The sequence below is a fragment of the Podarcis raffonei genome, chromosome 17 (genome assembly GCF_027172205.1).
Source record: "Podarcis raffonei isolate rPodRaf1 chromosome 17, rPodRaf1.pri, whole genome shotgun sequence".
Classification (NCBI taxonomy): Eukaryota; Metazoa; Chordata; class Lepidosauria; order Squamata; family Lacertidae; genus Podarcis; species Podarcis raffonei.
This window is the reverse complement of record NC_070618.1, coordinates 7236419-7256017: the sequence shown is the minus strand read 5'-3', so window position 1 is coordinate 7256017 and position 19599 is coordinate 7236419. Positions and strand designations below refer to the sequence as shown.

At 44.0% G+C, this 19599-nt stretch overlaps 1 protein-coding gene across 3 annotated transcripts in view; it reads left to right on the top strand.

Moving 5' to 3' along the window:
* ELP1 (elongator acetyltransferase complex subunit 1) overlaps window positions 1–19599 on the top strand; it is a 44385-nt gene that overhangs the window by 9327 nt on the left and 15459 nt on the right. For 2 of the 3 annotated variants that reach the window (XR_008328171.1, XM_053370658.1), the window contains exons 9-25: window positions 702–825; window positions 1279–1372; window positions 5486–5719; window positions 6886–7056; window positions 7230–7323; window positions 9943–10113; window positions 11260–11366; window positions 12910–13013; window positions 13795–13848; window positions 14114–14219; window positions 14766–14881; window positions 15726–15799; window positions 15890–15968; window positions 16495–16574; window positions 17630–17767; window positions 18496–18581; window positions 18958–19106. Coding sequence is in view for 2 of the 3 variants with exons in the window: in XM_053370658.1 (XP_053226633.1) it covers window positions 702–825; window positions 1279–1372; window positions 5486–5719; window positions 6886–7056; window positions 7230–7323; window positions 9943–10113; window positions 11260–11366; window positions 12910–13013; window positions 13795–13848; window positions 14114–14219; window positions 14766–14881; window positions 15726–15799; window positions 15890–15968; window positions 16495–16574; window positions 17630–17767; window positions 18496–18581; window positions 18958–19106 (1981 nt within the window). In the remaining variant the exon portion in view is untranslated. The remainder of the gene's footprint in view (window positions 1–701; window positions 826–1278; window positions 1373–5485; window positions 5720–6885; window positions 7057–7229; window positions 7324–9942; window positions 10114–11259; window positions 11367–12909; window positions 13014–13794; window positions 13849–14113; window positions 14220–14765; window positions 14882–15725; window positions 15800–15889; window positions 15969–16494; window positions 16575–17629; window positions 17768–18495; window positions 18582–18957; window positions 19107–19599) is intronic. The other variant, XM_053370659.1, reaches the window with a different exon arrangement.

Below are 19599 nucleotides of genomic sequence, written 5' to 3'. Positions count from 1 at the left end.
TTAATTAAAGCAGGCTTCCTCAATCTCGGCCCTCAAGATGTTTTTTCAGACTACAGTTCCCATCATCCCTGACCACTGGTCCTGCTAGCTAAGGATCATGGGAGTTGTAGGCCCAAAGCAGCTGGAGGGCCGAGTTTGAGGAAGCCTGGATTAAAGGCTGGAAGAGATGGAGGGAAATGGGGAAAGAAGTGAAAATTTCAGTGGTGGGTGGACCGGTTTTGTTTGCCTCCCAGACAGCAGGGCATTGAGGAGCAATGAAGGCGTAGGCCTTGCATATAAATTTATCAGAGGCCAAGGCTTTAGAGCTAGTGCTCAGGATTCACTGTTGTTGAGTTCCCAGATCTATGAGAAATTGTAGCCCTTTTCTCTGACTCTAGCAATGTCTGTTTGTATGTATATGTTTGTAGTATTGGCTTTCACCCTCCCCCCTGGAAAAGTTCCTGCAGATGCTTGTAGATGGGGGCCGTGCTGGAGGGGAAAGCTTGGTTCTCAGTGGCGACCATTTTGTTCTGAGGGGTTGTACTCTAGAAAACACAGGAGGAAGCTCTCTGTAATATATATAGGGTCTCCCTTCTCCCCTTTCCACCTTTCCTTATGACAGACGTTTCACTACTTCATCTTTTTTTAAAAAAATAAAAATGCATGTTTGAGGAATTGTCTGAAATGTTGTCCTAACTTACACTTTCGTTTTATTTGTCGAGGCCCTCTGGAAGCTTAATTGCATCCACACAAGATAAAGCCAACAAACATGACGTTGTGTTCTTTGAAAAAAACGGACTTCTTCATGGTGAATTCACACTTCCCTTCCAGAAAGGCCAAGTCAAGGTAGGATGACCCTCTTTCTGAAGGGTTTGTAAACTGAATACAGTGGTACCTCGGTTTTCGAACGCCTCCATAGTCAAACATTTCGGAACTCGAATGCCGAAAACCTGGAAGTAAATGCCTCAGTTTTCGAATGCACACCAGAAGTTGAACAGAAAATGTGACTTCCATTTTGAGTTTTCCGTATTGAGGCTTCTGCTTTCAGTTTTCGGTTTTTGAATGTTTCAGAACTCGAACAGACTTCTGGAACGGAAGACGTTCGAAAACTGAGGTACCACTGTAGTAGTCAGCTAACTGAATCTGAAGATTTCTTGCCCTCCCTTGTTTGGAGGGATTTAGAATTCTTTAGAAATCATTGTTTTAAATTGTGAAGGAGATGTTACTCGACTGAAGGAAAATAAATTCTGTTGGAAATGGCTCCGGCTTCATACGACACCCCAATCCATGTTGCTTTAGGTAAATGAGCTACTCTGGAATTCGGACTCCATGATATTGGCAGTATGGTTGGAAGAACTGAAAACGGAAGATACAACTCAACCAAAGACATATGGTAAGTGTGGGAATGTTCAGGGAGGCAGGAGAGGATATATTGTTTAACAATATCCTTTCCAACTTGCATTACCAAGTTCTATAATGTAGCAGAGTGACATTCCCATTTTAAAATTTACACAGTGGATAGGTTTACCAGGCTTGTTTAAGCTTCTAAAATAAGTTTCCTGGTAATTCCCCTTTTGTTCCCTCCTAAAAAGAAATAGACACAGCACAGTCTTGTATAAAAAGTATAAAATAGTTTACTCACACATTCTGTTCACAAATGGATTCCAGAAGGCAGACTTAAGTTACAAAATATATACACTTGGAATCTATCCCATAAGGAGATAGTTCCTTTGTCCTCTCTTTTGGAGGCCAAGAGAGCATCTCAGGCGGATACTTCTTCGGCGAAAGCAAAATGGAGAAGAGAGAGATGTGGTGGCCAGTCCTGTGCTTTTGTAAGGCACAGGTAAGGTCACGCCCACCTCTGGTCACATGTAGAGGAAGTTTGTCCCAGCCCAGGAGGAAACCGGAAGTTTATCTACTGGCTGAACAAACATCCCTCTCTAGGAATGTTGTACTTTGTCTGCTCTGTGTTTCATACCCCACAGTAAGAACATAGCATCATCATCTGACTCTTGGTGTACCAAAACTTCTCAGACTGGCTCACAGTCAGGTGTGGCCTCCATCAAGTACCCTGGTGCATGGCTGTCTGCTCGCATTTGTATCGTGTGGAGGACTAAACTGCAGAAACGTGCATGCACCAATATGTGTGATGGCTGCCATTGAGGAGATACATTTTAAACTCTCAGGACACAGAGAGAAAGAGAGAGGGCACTAGAGAGACTTTTCATGCAACCCAAATCATATAGGGTAGAGGTCAGTAACTGGAGGCACCTAGGCCAATCCTGCCCCTCCCTCATGGGTGCTGGCCTCCCGCTTGCCAACCTCCAGGCGAAAGAGATGTGGAGAAAGTGCGAAAGACAGAACTACCTAAATTATATAGAATTTTATTTATGTATGCTACTACAGCAGCAAGGGGATGCGGGTGGCGCTGTGGGTTAAACCACAGAGCCTAGAATTTGCCAATCAGACGGTCAGTGGTTTGAATCCCCGCGACAGGGTGAGCTCCCGTTGCTCTTTCCCAGCTCCTGCCAACCTAGCAGTTCGAAAGCACGTCAAAGTGCAAATAGATAAACAGGTACTACTCCGGCAGGAAGGTAAACGGCGTTTCCGTGCGCTGCTCTGGTTCACCAGAAGCAGCTTAGTCATGCTGGCCACATGACCCGGAAGCTGTACTGGCTCCCTCGGCCAATAAAGCGAGATGAGCACCTCAGCCCCAGAGTCGGTCACGACTGGACCTAATGGTCAGGGGTCCCTTTACCTTTACCTTTTACAGCAGAAAGAATGTTACTTGCCCAGAAGTGGAAAGAAGCAGAAGTCTCAGTGAAGGAAGATGCATACAGAATGCATAAAAAAACTTATGGAATATGCAGAAATGGTGAAACTTACCGGAAGAATAAGAAATCAAGATAACAAACGTTTTATAAGACTTCCGGGTTGGCGCCATTGTTTAATGGCGGATTCCCTCCGAGCTCCGGAGGGAATCGGCTCCGTAGCGTCTGGGTCTGGCCGCTGCGGCGAAGCGGAGACCCTTAAAATCACAGGCGCGGATGCCTGTGAACACAGAGACTCGGCGGGCACCATTTGCGCCCCCCCAATCCGCGACGGAGCCTTTTTAAAGGCTTCGGAACGGAGGCAGGGTGAGGCGTGGTGCTGAGAGTACTCCCTCGCCTACGGAGTGAAGCCGCAAGCCATTGACAGAGAGCGCCAACTTCTTCCAAGACCGACTGGACTCTAAAACATAAACCCGTGAGTAATACGGAGATTGGAACCTTAAAAAAATTTTAATTTTGGATTTGGAACGAGCGGGAAGGGGCTAAAAAGGAAGTCCACCCCCCCCTCTTTGTAAACAATTTAAAGCAAAGGACTGGGCAGCTAAGGTCGAGAGAATCTGTTTCTTGTTTTTTAATGAAAGATCCTGACTTCACGGTTTTGACACTATAAGAAGATTTACTGGAGGATAAAAAGAATTTTGGGAGCTGAAATTTCACCCCCCCCCCCCGAGACCCAGGAACGTCCTATGAGAAAGCCTGTTGCATTGAAGATTTTGACAGCTGTCAAGTGAGCTGTTAGTCAGCTAGTTGTCAGCTGGAAAAAGAGAACATTGTTTCTGCTGTTTTTGCTGCTTTATTTGGTATAACTTTGTTGAAAATAAGGAGGGCTGATACAAAATAACTGGACTTTTGGTTTTGAGCTGAAAGGAACATTTAGGAACTAAAATCCCCCTAGAGGGGTAATAGGGACACTACATCACAAAAATGGCTGGAGTATGTAAAATCCAAGCAGAATTGGACAGAGCACTCGTTCTCTTGGGAAACTTGCAAGATGAATACAATGCTTTGTCTACAGAGGTATCACTACTACACTGGACAGTAAACAACAGCTTTGAGTCTGATAAGGATTTGAAACAGGAAGCCTATTCAACTGAACAAATAAATGAAACTGAAAGTGTAGATACGATGGAGCAATATGTTGTTTTTGAAGAAAATGAAGGAGGAGCAGGAGATTTGCAGGAGTCAAAGGAGAGTTACAATATGAGGCCTGACATGATGATAAAAAAGGACAATAAAAATTGGATGTGGAAAGCCTAGTCTGAATGGGAGTCTGGAAAATGGAGAGATCCCCTTTGGAGGAGATCTGAAGACCTGAGGATTACAAATTTGTTGAAGGTGAAAGCTGGAGCTTTGGGGACAGCTGGATCTGAAAGAAATTTGAAACAAGAGTTGGAGCACCCCACAGGCTTTGCTTTTAAGTATGGAGGACTGGCTGGAAGCAACATGGATTCTGTTGGGCCGGAGCCCCTCCGAGACTTGGGGCTTAACATCAAGGACTATCAAAGAGACCGGCAGAAAGGAACTGAGAGAGATATAAGGGCCTCGGACATGAGATCTCCAGGCTAAATAAATAACATAAAGACTGATGGATATTGGTTGGGGACTGGAACCGGGAAAAGGGTGGGTGGAGGTTGGGAATCCAAAGGGTACATAAGGATAATTTACTTTTTATATTTTGTTAGTGGAAAGGAAATTGGGTAAATCGTGGAAGGGAAATTTTGGTCGACTTTAGGAAAAAGGTTTAAGAATAATTAATGAGGTATAAGTATTGATGTGTGATTTCAATAAGGTAAAATTGGTTCTTTCTTTTTTTTAAATTAATTGAAAATAAGGCTGTTAAAAATAAATTGAGGAAATGGAAAAAAGAAGTAAAGTAAAACAATAGTATGTTAGAACAAATGTTTAAGTTAAGGTAAAGAAATAAGTTAAGGACTTGCTGAACTGACAATTTAAATTGGAATACAAGAAGGGGAGGTGTGAGGAGGTCTGAGAAATAAGGTTAAGAATAATAAGTATCAGAAACTTTATGTGTTTTTTCTATTTTTGTTGTTGTTTAGTTTTGAATATTATGTATTTTTGTGTTTTTTTTGTTTATTTCTTGTTTTTGTTTGTTGTGTGTTTCTTGAAAATGCCAATAAATATTTAATAAAAAAACACACAAACGTTTTATAAAAGAATGGAAATGGTTTATTGAATGTTTACAGATAAACTGTAAACAGATGAAAACATTAGCAGGATTATTGTAAGAACCTGCAGTTTTATAAGAGTATATATTTACCGTAGATAATTAAATGAGCAAGTTAAATGGATGTGGATATGCAGAAGATACTGAAAAATAAATTTAAGGAACCTCAGAAAGGGAGGGGGGAGGAAGTCAAAATTTGAAATGTTAAATTGATTGTAAAACTAATGAAATGTATAAATTTGAAAAGTATAAATAAATTTTAAAAAGAGATGTGGGGAATCTTGCATCTGTGGCAAAAGAACGTGGTGACTACCACCACTTGGGAAACGTTCATTTTCAAACTACGCTGAATGCTACACAACTGGGCAGAGAAGAGATTCTAATACCTCAAAGGCTAGAGAGATTCAGAGTTTGGGGGGGAATGTCTGTTCTGCTACAAGTTGGGGGGTGTCTAATGTACAGTCCCGCGCTCTGTGTGTTCTGTGTGCAGTTCAGCTTTGGACAACGGGAAACTACCACTGGTACCTGAAGCAAAGCCTGCATTTTGATAGCTCGGAAGGCAGCCAGTCCATTGTGTCCCTGGCATGGGACCAAGAGATGCCGTACAGACTCCACATCCTCTGCCAGCAGTGGCTTTACCTCTGCTATGACTGGCAGTGGAGTACAGACCGCAGCAGCGGCGAAGGGGCAAGCGACTTGGCTAGCGTGGCAGTCATTGATGGAGGTACGTTTCTGCTGAGCGAGGTTGTTGTGGGTTTTTTTAAGGTGGACTGCGCCTGCTGAGAAGTCCACGCAAAAATAATTAGGCCGCGCTTTTGCAAACTCTAAATCTGAATTTATTCCCTTATCTCCCCCACTCCACCCAGCACTACACAAGATGGAGAAGATGCTCTGTCAGGTTTACAGTAGCTAAGGTGGCCCTATGCAGGGCTCCTCCCCGTATCTAGTAGAAGCAGAATAAATGATGCAAAATAGGCAAATACAGTGGTACCTCCGGTTAAGTACTTAATTTGTTCCAGAGGTCTGTACTTAACCTGAAACTGTTCTTAACCTGAAGCACCACTTTAGCTAATGGGGCCTCCCGCTGCCGCTGCGCCGCCGGAGCACGATTTCTGTTCTCATCTTGAAGCAAAGTACTTAACCTGAAGCACTATTTCTGGGTTAGCGGAGTCTGTAACCTGAAGCGTATGTAACCCTAGGTACCACTGTACATAGAAATTCGCTTAATTTTGCATAATATTAACAGGTCGTGAAATTTAGTTTTTTCTCGATGCAGAACAATTATTTTAACTGCGGAGTATACACAGGCCTGATTAAGGCCTTGTTAACATGAGGGAAGGGCCCTTTTGAAGGAACCTAGAAATCCTCCAAAGAAACTCAGTCGAAACTGACAAAACATTTATAAAGATAGTAAAAAGACAATTGTCTTCCTCATCTCTTGTGCATGATGAGTGTACACCTTAATATTTATAAAGAACTTTCTATGTGTTCAGAGCCCTTCACATGTCATAGAGTGTTTCAGTAATCTTTACAACAATCCTGTAAGGAAGTTCAGTCTTGTTATTGACCTGCCCTGTACGGTAGCTTGGTATTATGATCAGCAGATGGGGCTGAGGCTCTAGGAATATAATGTCTTATTCAAATCCACCTGGTGAGTTCAGATTAGAGGCAGGATTCGAACCTGTGACCTGCCTGTTCATACTCTTAGCTCATGTGATTGCTCTATACTTAACTTTCGGCCGCTGGGAAAAGTGATCAGACTCCACTAAAAAGCATTGGATTTTAATATGAAAAAAATCTGTGATGATGTCTGTATGTTTAGTCTGGCCTTTGCCGCTATGCATTGATGCCCATGAAAGTGATTTCCCCCTCTCCTCTTTCTCTTTGAAGACAAGGTGCTCTTGACATCCTTCCGTCACGCTGTGGCCCCTCCACCTCTTTGTACCTATCAGCTCCAGCTCCCCTGTTCTGTCAATCAAGTTGCCTTCCTTATGGAACCTTCTAGAAGTGGGGATCTTGCTGTCCTGGATGCTAGCAACAGGATTTCCATTTATAGAGCAGGTAGGTACACCCGTGGCTTCGCCAAAAACATGGCTTCAACTCCTTGCATTATAAAAGGCCGGGTGGGGACGGTGGCTTTCAATCTGCTTTTAATTTAGAACAGAACAGAGGGAAGTTCCCAGGCTTGTGCTGAAGTAAGTCCATCGCCTATTCTCTTTGTTGCCTTTTGACAGATGGCCAGACAGACACAGACGCCACTGTTAAAACTGGTGCAGTTGGTGCAAATAGATGCAAAGTTGCACTCCCTCGGCTGGAAAAGACATACAGGTACCGGGACTTAAATTGGGTGCAGAATATTTGTTCCTGAAGGAATGTGAAACCAATACATATAACTACAGTCGTACCTTGGCTTTCGAATAAAATGTGTTCTGGAAGTCCGTTCAACTTCCAAAACGTTTGGAAACCAACGTCTGGCTTCCAATCGGAAGCTGCGCCGGACGTTCGGCTTCCAAGACAAAGTTCACAAACCAGAACAACTACTTCTGGGTTTGTGGTGTTCGAGTTCCAAGTTGTTAGTGAACTAAGCTGTTTGAAAACCAAGGTACGTCTCTATTGGCTACTGGCTGGGTGAGCTCTGGTGACCAGGGTAACTCTTCCCTTGACTTTCTGTATTGTTTCCATTTGTTGTTGTTGTTTAGTCATTTAGTCGTGTCCGACTCTTTGTGACCCCATGGACCAGAGCATGCCAGGCACTCCTGTCTTCCACTGCGTCCCGCAGTTTGGTCAAACTCACGCTGGTAGCTTCGAGAACACTGTCCAACCATCTCGACCTCTGTCGTCCCCTTCTCCTTGTGCCCTCCATCTTTCCCAACATCAGGGTCTTTTCCAGGGAGTCTTCTCTTCTCATGAGGTGGCCAAAGTATTGGAGCCTCAGCTTCAGGATCTGTCCTTCCAGTGAGCACTCAGGGCTGATTTCCTTCAGAATGGAGAGGTTTGATCTTCTTGCAGTCCATGGGACTCTCAAGAGTCTCCTCCAGCACCGTAATTCAAAAGCATCAATTCTTCGGCGATCAGCCTTCTTTATGGTCCAGCTCTCACTTCCATACATCACTACTGGGAAAACCATGGCTTTAACTATACGGACCTTTGTTGGCAAGGTGATGTCTCTGCTTTTTAAGATGCTGTCTAGGTTTGTCATTGCTTTTCTCCCAAGAAGGAGGCGTCTTTTAATTTCGTGACTGCTGTCACTATCTGCAGTGATCATGGAGCCCAAGAAAGTAAAATCTCTCACTGCCTCCATTTCTTCCCCTTCTATTTGCCAGGAGGTGATGGGCCCAGTGACCATGATCTTAGTTTTTTTTTGATGTTGAGCTTCAGACCATATTTTGCGCTCTCCTAAGACAGGGAGGTTGCATTCACCTCTTCCCAATGTCTCATTCCACATACAGTTATTCCTCAAGCTCTTTGCTTTTATTTTTTTGGCTATCTCACTGGTTCTTCACATTATGAGCCAGTTTGACCATAACAACCCCAGTTTCATAAATCATGAGCACTAGGAGAGCATGCTTCTCTTCCCTTTGTTTCAGTACTTCGAACCTGGCCAAACAAGCTATAATTTCCTTTTAACGTATGAGACAGAAAAACTATAGCTTCATGTCTGTCTACTATCCAGAATCGTGAACCAGTTGAAACAACCTAGGCATCCACTTGAATACTATAACGTGTAAAAAAGTGGCCCTCAAACCTGATTCCCACCAGCAGATCAGCACTTGATTTCTCAACAAACAATTAGTTGCACGCTTGGTGGCTGGTAAAGTAAACATGTAAACTGATTCAGTTTTAAAGCACGGTATATGAAGTGAGGAGATGTTTGCAGGGACGCGGGTGGTGCTGTGGGTTAAACCACAGAGCCTAGGACTTGCCGATCAGAAGGTCGGCGGTTCAAATTCCCGCCACAGGGTGAGCTCCCATTACTCGGTCCCTGCTCCTGCCAACCTAGCAGACTATGTTTCACCCATAAAGTCTTCCAGGCAGACTTATCAGACAACACAGGTTAATATTAGAATCTTGAGCAGCTGTACATTCATTGCTCACAGTCTGTCTGATGGAGACTTTCCTCTTTTTAAGGAAACTGGCGCAACCCCTATCATTATGACCGTACACAATATGTGTGAACCCATGCGCAAGGACACCATAGGTGTGTTTGCATGCAATATACATGTATGTCCTCTGCACCTGGGTGGCGCTGTGGGTTAAACCACTGAGCCTAGAACTTGACAATCAGACGGTCAGTGGTTTGAATCCCCGTAACGGGGTGAGCTCCCGTTGCTCAGTCCCTGCTCCTGCCAACCTAGCAGTTTGAAAGCACGTCAAAGTGCAAGTAGATAAATAGGTACCGCTCCGGCGGGAAGGTAAACGGCGTTTCCGTGCACTGCTCTGGTTCGCCAGAAGCGGCTTAGTCATGCTGGCCACATGACCCAGAAGCTGTACGCCGGCTCCCTCGGCCAATAAAGCGAGATGAGTGCCGCAACCCCGGAGTCGGTCACGACTGGACCTAATGGTCAGGGGTCCCTTTACCTTTTACCTTTTAAATAAAGTGAGGAGATGGAGCTGTTTTGATGATGTGATGGAACATACACACGTGAATCAGCCCTTAGCTCTCCAAAGCTAACTTGGGGTGCACATACGCAACAAAAGTGTTTGCGGAATCCGTAGATAACCCTCTTCCTCTGCTTGTCTTCTGACTTGCCAGAACTGGTTACCTCGGGCTAATAGATGATTCCTCTAAATAATACTGAGATTTATATTGTCCATTCTCTATGCCGTGTCACCTGGGTGTATTTTAGAAAGGGTTTGAATTGTGCAGAGGTGGGGATGGTTAACGCTCCTAATTAATGAAGCACACAAACAATTTCTTCTCCATCTTCTTTTTGAAAACTGTCACAGATTTGACCTTGGCGACAACAGAGACGGGAAAAATCCACTGTGGCTTCGCCTTGTCACCTGGTTGCAAGATGACCTGTTCCTGGCTGCTAGCCAGGGGTACCTCCCAGCTCACACCTCCATTCACCATCTGAATCTGTCCTCGTCGGCAGGGGAGGGAAGCATTGATATCTGGTATTGAACAGGGTATTATGTGTGCTGTGTTAATTTCAGAAATTCCTTTGCATGGTTCTGGAATGCTAAGGCAGGGCCCTTTTGGGTCTGACTGGCTGGTTCAGCTGTTGCAGAGGCTTTGGCTGTTTAAACCCCAGTAACTGTGGAAAGCCAATCCTTGTGTATTTTCTTGTTCTCCCAGTCACCCATCTCTGTGTTCTGATGCCTAGAAAGAGCAGTATTGCAGCCGTACAACCAGTTAATATGCATTGTTAGTGGGTGTTAGAAAACCCTGGGAGTAAGAGACCTTGGGAGATTGTTCATTGTGCTTGCTGCCTTTCTTGACCATGGTATATATTTCTTTGAATATATATATTGCTCTGTCAAATAGGCAGGACAGAAAAATCGTCACTTACCCAAGGCCACCCTTTGTGGTTTGTGGCTAAACCGGAGTCCTCCTAATCCAAATCCATCACTTATCCACTGTGCCACACCAGCTCCACAAACATGTACAGTGGTACCTCGGGTTAAGAACTTAATTCGTTCTGGAGGTCTGTTCTTAACCTGAAACTGTTCTTAACCTGAAGTACCACTTTAGCTAATGGGGCCTCCCGCCGCCGCCGCGCAATTTCTGTTCTCATCCTGAAGCAAAGTTCTTAACCCGAGGTACTATTTCTGGGTTAGCAGAGTCTGTAACCTGAAGCGTATGTAACCTGAAGCGTATGTAACCTCAGGTACCACTGTACACTGAAGCCTTGATGCATCTGATGCATTTTAGCCATCTATGTTAAAATGGCACTGAAGGCTAGAGACTGCGATTGTCATAAGAGTTTTGGAGACTTTGCTAGTTAAATGATAGAAATCCCCATTGAAATCTGGTTAAATAATATTTGGAATGTGGCCCTGTTAGAATGCCTTGCTCGCCCCTGGACCAGTTACTGTAGTTATATGTTGTTCTTGTATTTACATGAAAACCAATAAAAATTATTGGGGAGGGCTGCAATTATTGCTTTGTTAGGGATCACTTTGAAGGAACAGTTCAGAGTGTGGTTTGGGTTTCCGAAACCTGCATTCCCCTTCTGGTCCCTTAGTCATTTATGCAAAAATGACTGGTCTCAGGTTGAGCATAGCACAGTCAGCTTCCTCCCTTTTGTGCACCTTTCGTAGCTCACCTGTGACTGTGGATGGCGATGTCATCAGCCTGTGTTGCAACCCGAAGACCAAAGCTGTGGCTCTGCAACTTTCTGATGGAAAAATAATGAAGTACCTCTGGGGTATGTATGGTCACTGTTATTCTCTTATCCGGTTGGCTGGTCTTGGAAGTCCTGACATGGGAAGGGAAGGGCTGTAGCACATGTTTTGACTGCACAGTGGCCCAGGCTTCATTTCCAGTTAAAAGGACATGTGGTACAAATGGGTGGGAAACACCCCTGCTTGAGACTTTGCAGGGCAGCTGCTTTCAACCAGAGCAGGCAGTACATGTCTAGATGGGCCAGTGTTCTGTCTTCATATAAATTAGCTTCGTAGGCTCAAATGTCACAAAAATCCATAAGCTGACTTTTTTGCCTGGTCTAGCCTCTAGCACATTTAATGTTTTCATCTCCTAGAGCAGCGCTTCTCAACCTGTGGGTCCCCAGATGTTGTTGGACTACAACTCCCATCATCCCTGAGCTCTGGCCTTGCTAGCTAGGGGCGATGGGAGTTGTAGTTCAACAACATCTGGGGACCCACAGGTTGAGAAAAGCTATCCTAGAGGGTGCCGTGAACCATGCACTGTGTGCGAATGATGCATTCAGTTGTGTGCATGTGTCTTATTTTCTAGAATAGCCTTCTCTGACCTGGTGCCTGCCAAACCAGGGACACAGGTGGCGCTGTGGTCTAAACCCCTGAGCCTCTTAGGCTTGCTGATCAGAAGGTTGGCTGTTTGGATCCCCACGATGGAGTGAGCTCCTGTTGCTCTGTCCCAGTTCCTGCCAACCTAGCAGTTTGAAAGCATGCTAGTGCAAGTAGGTAAATAGGTACCGCTGCGGCGGGAAGGTAAACGGCATTTCCGTGCTCTCTGGCTTCTGTCACTGTGTCTTCGTTGCGCCAGAAGCGGTTTAGTCATGCTGGCCACATGACCCGGAAAGCTGTCTGTGGACAAACGCCACCTCCCTCGGCCTGAAAGCAAGATGAGTGCTGCAACCCCATAGTCGCCTTTGACTGGACTTAACCATCCAGGGGTCCTTTACCTTTTCCTATAAGCAAGCCACAAAAATCCATGAGCTGACTTTTTGCCTTGTCTAGCTTCTAGTGCGTTTAATGTTTTCATCTGCTGGATGGTGTGGTGAACCATGCACTGTGCACGAATGATGCATACAGTTGTGTGCAGGTGTCTTATTTTCCAGAATAGCCTTCCTTAACCTGGTGCCATCCAAATGTATTGAGCTACAACTCCCATCAGCATGGCCAATGGCCAGGGATATGATGGAAGTTGTAGTCCAGAAAACACCTGGAAGGGCACCAGGTTGTTCTGTAACGTCACAAGACCTTTCAGAGCCCAGGTGAGAGAAAGCGTGAGAATGAGCGAATGTAAAGCTGAATGGTGTTTTCCTGGGCTCAACTTTTCTAGAGGACCTTCTCCCTTCACTCTTCAGGCAGCACCCTTGTTCTTGGCTCTGGGACATTCCCTCATCTAGTGGTGTGGGGGATGCCACCCAGATTGCAAGCTTGGCCTGTTCAGCATCATTCCAAGATGTTGAACCTCCTGCATTTGGTAAAATAAATAGTCTTGGCTTTATCACATAGACCTGCTGTGTCTTTTCCCTCCCACTTCAGGAGCTGAAACACCAGTTGTCACCCCTTGGCTGAACAGCAGCGGTTCAGCTGTCCAGTTTCCCTCTCCATGTATGCAGACTGCACTGGCTGTAGTTGGTGATGAAGTAAGTAAAAATAACTGTGAAGTCTAGGAGCACTGAGCACCTGGTTGTGACCTTACTCAGTGGTTCTCAAGCTTTTTCCTCTGAGCCACACTTTCAGAATAAAAATCTGCTTGCGCCGCATCAAATATTTTATTGATAAGAAATACCGGTACATTGGAAAACAAAAAGAAACAATTCTGAGCAGTGTCTGTGAAAGACTTTTTCCTTTCATCAAGTACTCGCTGTTTTTAATTAATGCTGCTTATAAGTAAGCTGCTTTAAGTAATGCTGCTTATATTTTTCTATTATGGTTCTTGTACTTGAGTTATTGTGGTTTTAGAATATGCTGTTGCAATATGTTTTGTAAATCATCCTTGAATTTGATAATGAACGGTGTTTTTTTGTGTGTTTTTGTGTGTGTGTGTGTGTGTGTGTGTGTGTGTGTGTATATATATATATATATATATATATATATATATATATAAAAACAAATAAAATAAATATTCCGGCAGTGGTAAGGGTGAAGTTTCAGATCCCTGCATAGTTCTTCCCATCTCTATAATGAGCGGAAGCAGAATAAATTATCCAAAATAATTTTGAATTTTATACGTATTTGTTTCATTCAGATGATTTCGACAAGTCTAGATTTTAGATGGTTTGTTTGTTTGTTGTTTATTTCGTTAGCAGGCTTTGGATTCAGTCAGCGCCTGGTTTTGATTCTCTGTACAGAATTCATAGGTATCCAATCTATGGCAGGTTTGTTTTCTAACCCTGTGCTGTGCTCTGCCTTTTGTCTCCTCAGGAAACCATCTTTGGTCTGACTGACAGATGCCGCTTTTTTATTAACGAAGTTGAGGTACCAACTCCTCTTCCAGCTCTTGCTCCTTTGTTGCCCCTCTGCCATTCGAAGCTCCCTTGTACTGAGTCAGTCCCTTGGTCCAGGTAGCTCAGTCCTGTCAGCATTGACCAGTATGGCACTCCTGGGTTTCAGGCGATGTCAGGCATTGAACCTGGGACCTTCTGCCTGGAGAGCATATGGTCTGCCACTGAGCTTCAGCCCTTCCCCAACATAATGTCCCCCATAATGACCTACTGCAGAGATTCTTCTCTATTTCCCACAGGTTGCTTCAAACGTCACGTCCTTTGCCATCCACGATGAGTTTCTGCTGTTGACAACGCATGCTCATACCTGCCAGTGCCTGTCGCTGAGGAACACATCCCTGAAAGGTGAATATCCCCAGCATGGCTAGCAATAAAGGGTGCCCTGCTCAGCTGATCCTTTCTTGGACTTCCTCTTGTTTGATATGCTGTTAGCCCTTCCCTTAAATGTGTAACATCCACCTATGGATGGATGTTTGCTTTCGATTCTTCAAAATAGCCACCAAGGTTCCTAATTTTTATAGGAGTTTGCTTTTCCCATGCCACAGCAGCACAGAGAGGATGAGCATAGCATTGTCCATGCTTTATAAAGCCGTTAGCATTGTAAAGGCCTTCTCTCTCTCTCTCTCTCTCTCTCTCTCTCTCTCTCTCTCTCACACACACACACACACACACACAACACACACACTCACTCTCAATCAGCAAACTTATATCAAATGTGCACAGTGGCAGAAATCCTCGTACTATTGGGACAGTTTCATTGGATAAAACCCGGCATATCTGTGCTTGGGGTTTATGCCTGGTGTCCTTTTTATTAGGCACCTTTTCCTCACAAAAAATGTAAATAGTTCTTCCTTTGGGACTGAGCTTTTATATTGACTGTGGCATCTTCAGCTTTGCAGTCAGGTTTGGGCAACGCATCTGTCCCCAATAGTGAGACACTGCGCAAGGTTGAAAGAGGATCCCGGATAGTCACAATTGTGCCGCAGGATACAAAGCTCATTTTGCAGGTGAGTGCTCTCCATCTATGCTTATGGCTCAAAGCACCTTATTTGTTGCATGGTGGTGGTCGTGGTGAGGAGAAATAACTGGGCTACACAAATGGAATAATTATGCCATGTAGCTCTTGGCTGGAGTGTCTCATTCATAAATCAGGCTAGATAGATTGTTATTTGAATGATTTCCCATAAAAAGAACTAGCTTGCTGAGGAAGAGGTGAGGCTGCACCCTTCTCCCTCATGTGCCAGTATTACAGTATAGAAGGTCGGCAGTTCGAATCCCCGCAACGGGGTGAGCTCCCATTGCTCTTTCCCAGCTCCTGCCAACCTAGCAGTTTGAAAGCACGCCAGTGCAAGTAGATAAATAGGTACCACTGCGGCGGGAAAGTAAATGGCATTTCCATGCGCTCTGGTTTCCGTCACGGTGTCCTGTTGCTCCAGAAGCGGTTTAGTCATTCTGGCCACATGACCCGGAAAGCTGTCTGTGGACAAACGCCGGCTCCCTCGGCCTGAAAGCGAGATGAGCACCACAACCCAATAATCGTCTTTGACTGGACTTAACCGTCCTTTGCTTTTACCTTTATAGAAATAAAAATATGGGGCAGACATTTTGCACTTGTATTTTAATGTCCCCATAGCTCCAGCTATTTAGACACTTGCTAAAAATATATATATTTTTCACCAAGCTTTCCTTGAATATGTCCACTTTTGCAATATCCATTTATTTGATTACTGAAGGCTGTGTCAAGTGGCTGCGAAAGGGAAGGGGCTCATGACTCCTCCCTCTGCTATTGGCAATAAGCGATTGTGGTGTTAGCAGCAAGGACGGCAAATTTATGTTGGGATTTTTCTGCAGATGCCGAGAGGAAACTTGGAAACCGTTCATCACCGTGCTCTTGTTTTGGCCCAAGTCCGCAAGTGGCTGGACTGGTGAGTCAAGTTGATGGGACGTTGGGAGCAATTTGGGACATGTGTCTTCCTCTTTCGAATGACTTACCTTCATTCTGCCTCTCCTGCCAGCCTCCAGTTTAAAGAAGCCTTTGAATGCATGAGGAAGCTGCGAATCAATCTCAACCTCATTTATGACCACAATCCAAAGGCAAGTTTGAGTAAACCTGTTGTCAACGTTGCTCAGAGTGCATCTGCTTGGGGAGAGGGCCTGAACATCACAAATCCTCGCAGCGAGTTGATGGCTGTTAGCACTGTCACCCAGCTAAAAAAATATTAACTGATAAATCATCTAAAACTTATACAATTTATCAATTTTAATTTTCACAAGTGTAAAAACAGTTGTTCTGTTACAATAGCAGACTTTCTCCATCGATAATGATAGGGGTGTTCTGTATCTCTTGACCCAAGTTAGGAGATCAGGAAATATGATTTCTGCTCCATGGCACACGGAAAGTTAGATAAAGTCTCCTCCAAATGCCATTTCTGATACCTATTCACGTTGAGTGAGGATTTCCCAGGTTTATCAGTCATAAACCATCTGGACTGCTTTGTTAGATGGGCTGTGAAAGGCAATTTCAGCATGAAATTTGCTTTGAGTTTCTTCTGCCTATTTATAATTGGTCCACAAATTTAAGAGGTTGATGTGAAGTTAACAGGACTTGGTTTCGTTTCAGGTTTTCCTGGAAAATGTGGAAACATTTATAAAACAAATTGATTCAGTGAGTTTTATCAACTTGTTCCTCACAGAGCTGAAGTGAGTATTGCCTGGTTAATGTGTAAAGACCAAGAGGTTGACAGCGCATTATACATGGGTGCTGTATTTGAAAATGCAAAATAGTTTTGAGAGGGGAAGCTGAAGAAAGGAGTGCTTAACCCTCTCCCCAGCTCTCATTTTTCCATTTCAGAACTGCCCCTCTAAAGTATTATCTCTCCTGGAGGAGAAAAAATGGTTTCTCTTAATTTCCCCCATCCTGAAGCTGTTCTGCTTTTTCAAAAGCAGGGCACTGTTGCACGCACTGGCACAGCCTTCGTCAACCTAGTGCTCTCCAGATGTTTTGAATGACATGGGAGTTGTGGTCCGGAACATCTGGAGGGCAACAGGTTGGCAAAGGCAGCATTAGGGTGTAGCACACAGTTAGTTCCTGAGGAAGTTCTTGTCCTACAAGTCTTTAGATTGCTCTTGTTTCCTTTTCACTTTCCTTTCAGTGTTCAGTCTGTCTATAGGGGCTAAGGTAACAAAGGAGGAGGAATCAGATATTTTGGGTGAAATTTGATGTGTTTACATATATTTTTTGAGGACTGGTTGAGAGGGAGTTGCTATTCCTTTAAACATGAACAATCAGACAGCTGACTGAGAGGGAGAACTCTCTGCAAAACAGATTCTGCATCAAGTAAAGGCGAATTTTGCAATCTGTACATCGTGCAGATTAAATTTGTTATATTGTCTTTTATTTTTGCACCATTGTCATTATTATTTTATGCAAAATGTATTCTGATTTGCCTGTATGGAGAAGGCAAGTGAAATTCCAACCTCAGTCACTGGAACTTTTCTGGTTTCTAAGATTTCATTATGCCATTCCCACATATTTTCAAGTATATTTTTACAGACCTAAGGGCTAGAAATTTGTATGAAAAATAAAATCCAAAATGCTGAGGACTTTAGGAAGCTGGATTTTGTGCTTTTGAGAAACACACAGCCCTACCAATTTTTTTAGTCAGTCTTGTTGCATGATGTGTTTATCCTGTGTACATTTTTGTATTGTAGATGGCACTGAGACCTAATTTCTTTGTTTATGTGCTCCTTCCTAGAGAAGAAGACTACACAAAGACTATGTACCCACCTCTAGAGTATACCAATGTCTGTGAGCTTCATGATTCTGATGGGGAAAAGGTTAACCTCATCTGTGATGCAATGAGAACAGCCATGGAGAACATCAGTACTACCAAGTATTCAACATATCATTCTAGAATACCTCTCTATATAAAAGCCATAGAACCCTGATAGAACTCTGATAGGAGTGTTGGGTCTATACAGAAAGGAAGGAGCTTGACTCTTAATAACAGGACTACCAGATCACCAGAGTTGTGAGGAAGGAGAAAATTTATTTTCCCCCGCATCCACCAAAAATCCTCAGAGCTTGGGGTTCAGGGTATGTGGGAAGAGGAGGGAATGCAGCTTCTGGCTTAAGGAGTGGTGAATGTTTCCTCTCTCCTTTCTCAGGGTCTAGAGCAGGGTTTCCCAAACTTGGGTCTCCAGCTGTTGTTGGACTACGACTCCCATCATCCCAGTGGCCAGGGATGATGGGAATTGTAGTTCAAAAAACAGCTGGAGACCCAAGTTAGGGAAACCCTGGTCTAGAGACTGTGACTCCTTATGGTGCCGGAAAGCAGAGGCAGAATTGGCTCTCTCCATTTGCTCTTTTCATTCTAATTTACCTCAGTCATGGACAGAAGGGCTGGGAGATGATGAAATAATTTTCAACCCAGACTTCCTCTCTATCCCTTTAAAACCAGCTTCTTTTCTAAAAAGGGGTGTGGGGTGTTATAGGAGCTGAAGAAAGGGGCTAGGCATCTAAATCTCTTCTCTTCCACTTTTAAGCAAAATATGGGAGAAGTGAACAACTACTTAAAGTCCAGAGGTTTTAACACCCGTCTTTCCCCTCTGTCCTCTTTAGATACTGTTTGTCCATACTGACCTCTCATGTGAAAAAGAGCCCCCCAGAACTGGAAACAGCTCTGCAGAGAATTCGTAAGCTTCGAGGTACATTATTAGGGTTGAATTGATTGAACACATGTTATGGGGTTTAAAACTGAGGGAGTGGGGCCTCATAAAGGCGGTTAGGCATTATCTAGATTTACCGGGGGATGTTTGGGCTCATTACTCACTCCTTTGGAGTTTCACCAAATGCTGGACTCATGTTTCCAAGATTTTTTTTTAAGGAACAATGAGGGCAAGAAACTTGCTTATTGTACAGTAAAGCTCAGTTTCTCATGCAATCAATCTGTGCTGATAGTGCTTGCTTGTTAAACAAGTTCATATGTTTCTGTGCAACATCTTCTTTAGACATCATCTGATTCAGCAGTCGCCTTTTGAAAGTCTTTTTAATAATAATAATAATAATAATTTTAAACTGCAGAGCAAACTTCAATAACTGCTGGATCTGTGAGCGCCGAAGAAGCTCTCAAATACCTGCTGTACTTGGTAGATGTCAATGAGTTGTATGATCATTCTCTGGGGACATACGATTTCGATTTAGTCATCATGGTTGCTGAGAAGTCTCAGAAGGTAATTTTGTGTTTTTCCCCCCATAGCCCATCTACTGCCCTGTCCTAGATGTTGGAACAAAAACAGCAAAAATTATCACTGCTTTATCAAAATACTCTCTCAAGGGGATAGCCAGTGTAGTGTACGGTTAGAGCAATAGACCTAAGACCTGGGAGACCCAGGTTCGAATTCCCACTCTGGCCCAGTCACTGCCTCTCAGCCTAAGCCGTTGGAGAAAAAAGTGGTATATAACTGCAAAATACACTCCCAAGAATTGCTTCTGCTACCCAAGCTCCTCCGCTGTCAATGGCTGCATGCACACTAAACCTTTTAAAGTACGACCGGAGCGCATTCCTTCTATCAAAGAATTCTGGGCGCTGTGATTTACCCATCACAGAATTACAATTCCCAGCAGCGCTTAAGAAACTACAGTGCCCAGAATTGTCTGAGGGAGGAAATGGGCTTTAAAAGGTACAGTGTATACACAGCCGTAAGCATACAGGGTTGTCCATTC